This window comes from Acanthisitta chloris, unplaced genomic scaffold (assembly GCF_000695815.1).
Source record: "Acanthisitta chloris isolate BGI_N310 unplaced genomic scaffold, ASM69581v1 scaffold13029, whole genome shotgun sequence".
In the NCBI taxonomy this organism is placed as follows: domain Eukaryota; kingdom Metazoa; phylum Chordata; class Aves; order Passeriformes; family Acanthisittidae; genus Acanthisitta; species Acanthisitta chloris.
This window is the reverse complement of record NW_008693395.1, coordinates 140,628-142,267: the sequence shown is the minus strand read 5'-3', so window position 1 is coordinate 142,267 and position 1,640 is coordinate 140,628. Positions and strand designations below refer to the sequence as shown.

The following is a 1,640-nucleotide window of genomic DNA, read 5'->3' as shown; positions in this document are numbered from 1 at the left end:
TATTTACACTCTCATTGCATTAAGTTGCAGTGTTTGTTCTTACTCCATTTCTCTCTTTGCTTTCCTTCTGGAGCTTCACTCGATTCTGATGAATCTGCCTATTTTACCTCTCTCTAAAAGGCAACTCTCAGGTATGCTTAAGTGATACAACATACCTGTGGTAAACAAGAGCTCTAGAAATTGTTGTATATTACTTTATACTTAACTGTCTATCTAGTAATATAATTTATGCTTTACTGCAGAACAAACGTGCATGACTCTTAGTGGAGTATTGCAAGTTTTAAACGTTGTTCTGGGGCTTTGCTGTGACTCTAGAGTGAAGTACTTTCACATGCCTTTTCTTCTTTTTTTTTTTTAACCAAATCTTTAACGTAGACCGAGAAAAGCGAAGTGTGATTGGAGCAGAACGGCACTGTGAGTTTCATGGCTGGGCTCTTTTAGTCATTTCCTGAGAGCTTGGTGCAGAAATGTGACAGTGCAGGAAGCAGCAGCAAGCTCAGCAGAGCTGTGTCTGCTGTTAGGAGTTGGCTTGCTCTAGGTGAGGGCACGTCCTTCTTGTGGAGATGTAGGAATACCTGGATCTGGGATTGATGCTCAAGGTCTTCAAGAAGAACCTCTGCTGTCTTGCAGTTCACAGCTGTGAACAAAGTGACTGGGGATGTAAAATGGTGAGTGAGGAACTGCAGCTACGTGACTACTAAGCAGCAAGGAATGTAAGTGAAGCACCGAAGGGGTGGAAGATGAGTGCTTTCAAAAGGCACTATGGTCTCTCTCCCAGGACCTTCAGGAGATCCTTGTCGGAACAAGATGCTGGCATGGCTGCCTTGAAGGACTATCATTGGTACCACCAAATGAAAAGTAAGAGGTTGCATAAACAAATGAGTTTTGATGCAGAGAGACCTCTTGGAGCATACAAGTGGCAGGCACATCCATGGTTTCCCTGGAGGATAAGCAAAAGAGAGAGCTCCTGCAGTTTGAGAGGGGAATGCAGTGATCTGAGTCTTGCCAAAAGCTCTGCAAGTGTGGATGCTACCAGTGCTGATGATGTCCACAAAGACACAGTTGAGATGCTTTTCCAGGCAAGGACTAGGCCATTTCGGGTTCCCTTCAACCGCTCCCTGTCTGCACCCGAGCAGCACACTGGGAGCAGGAGTGCCAGGCCGGTCCTGCCCGCCACGCGCTCGGTGGACGCTGACCAGCAGAGCTACTTCATCCGTGGCCTCCTCTCCTCTCTCTCAAGTGGCTTGTCAAAGATCAGGGGTCGAAAAGGAGAGCCTGTCAGTGAGCCCAGAAGCGAAGGGAACACGGGGGATATTCAAATTGATTTGAGCACAGGTAATGAATTAATTTTTGGTTTGTTCTACTTGTTTATGTACCAGGTGAGTGCAGTGAGTCATTCTTGGGGGCATACCACAGTTGTTTCAATTGTTGTTTAACTCTGCTGCATCAACGTGACTTTGGTGACTCTCTGATGTACTGTCTTTAGGGAAGTGGTGTGAGATGTTTTGCTGTGTGCTTAAAAAACTCGGAGGCCCCTTTAAAACTTGCATCACCATTGTTTAGGTTAGGTATTAGGAAGAAATCTTTTAATGTGAGGGTGGTGAGACACTGTTCCAGGTTGCCCAGGGAGGCTGTGGCTG

General features: G+C 46.1%; 1 protein-coding gene across 1 annotated transcript in view; it reads left to right on the top strand.

The window, feature by feature from the left end:
- Positions 1 to 740: 740 nt before the first annotated feature.
- Positions 741 to 1,640, top strand: part of RASAL2 (RAS protein activator like 2) — a 104,281-nt gene continuing 103,381 nt past the window's right edge. Inside the window, 1 exon segment of the mRNA XM_009083063.1 lies at positions 741 to 1,335. Within this exon segment, the coding sequence (XP_009081311.1) occupies positions 741 to 1,335 (595 nt within the window).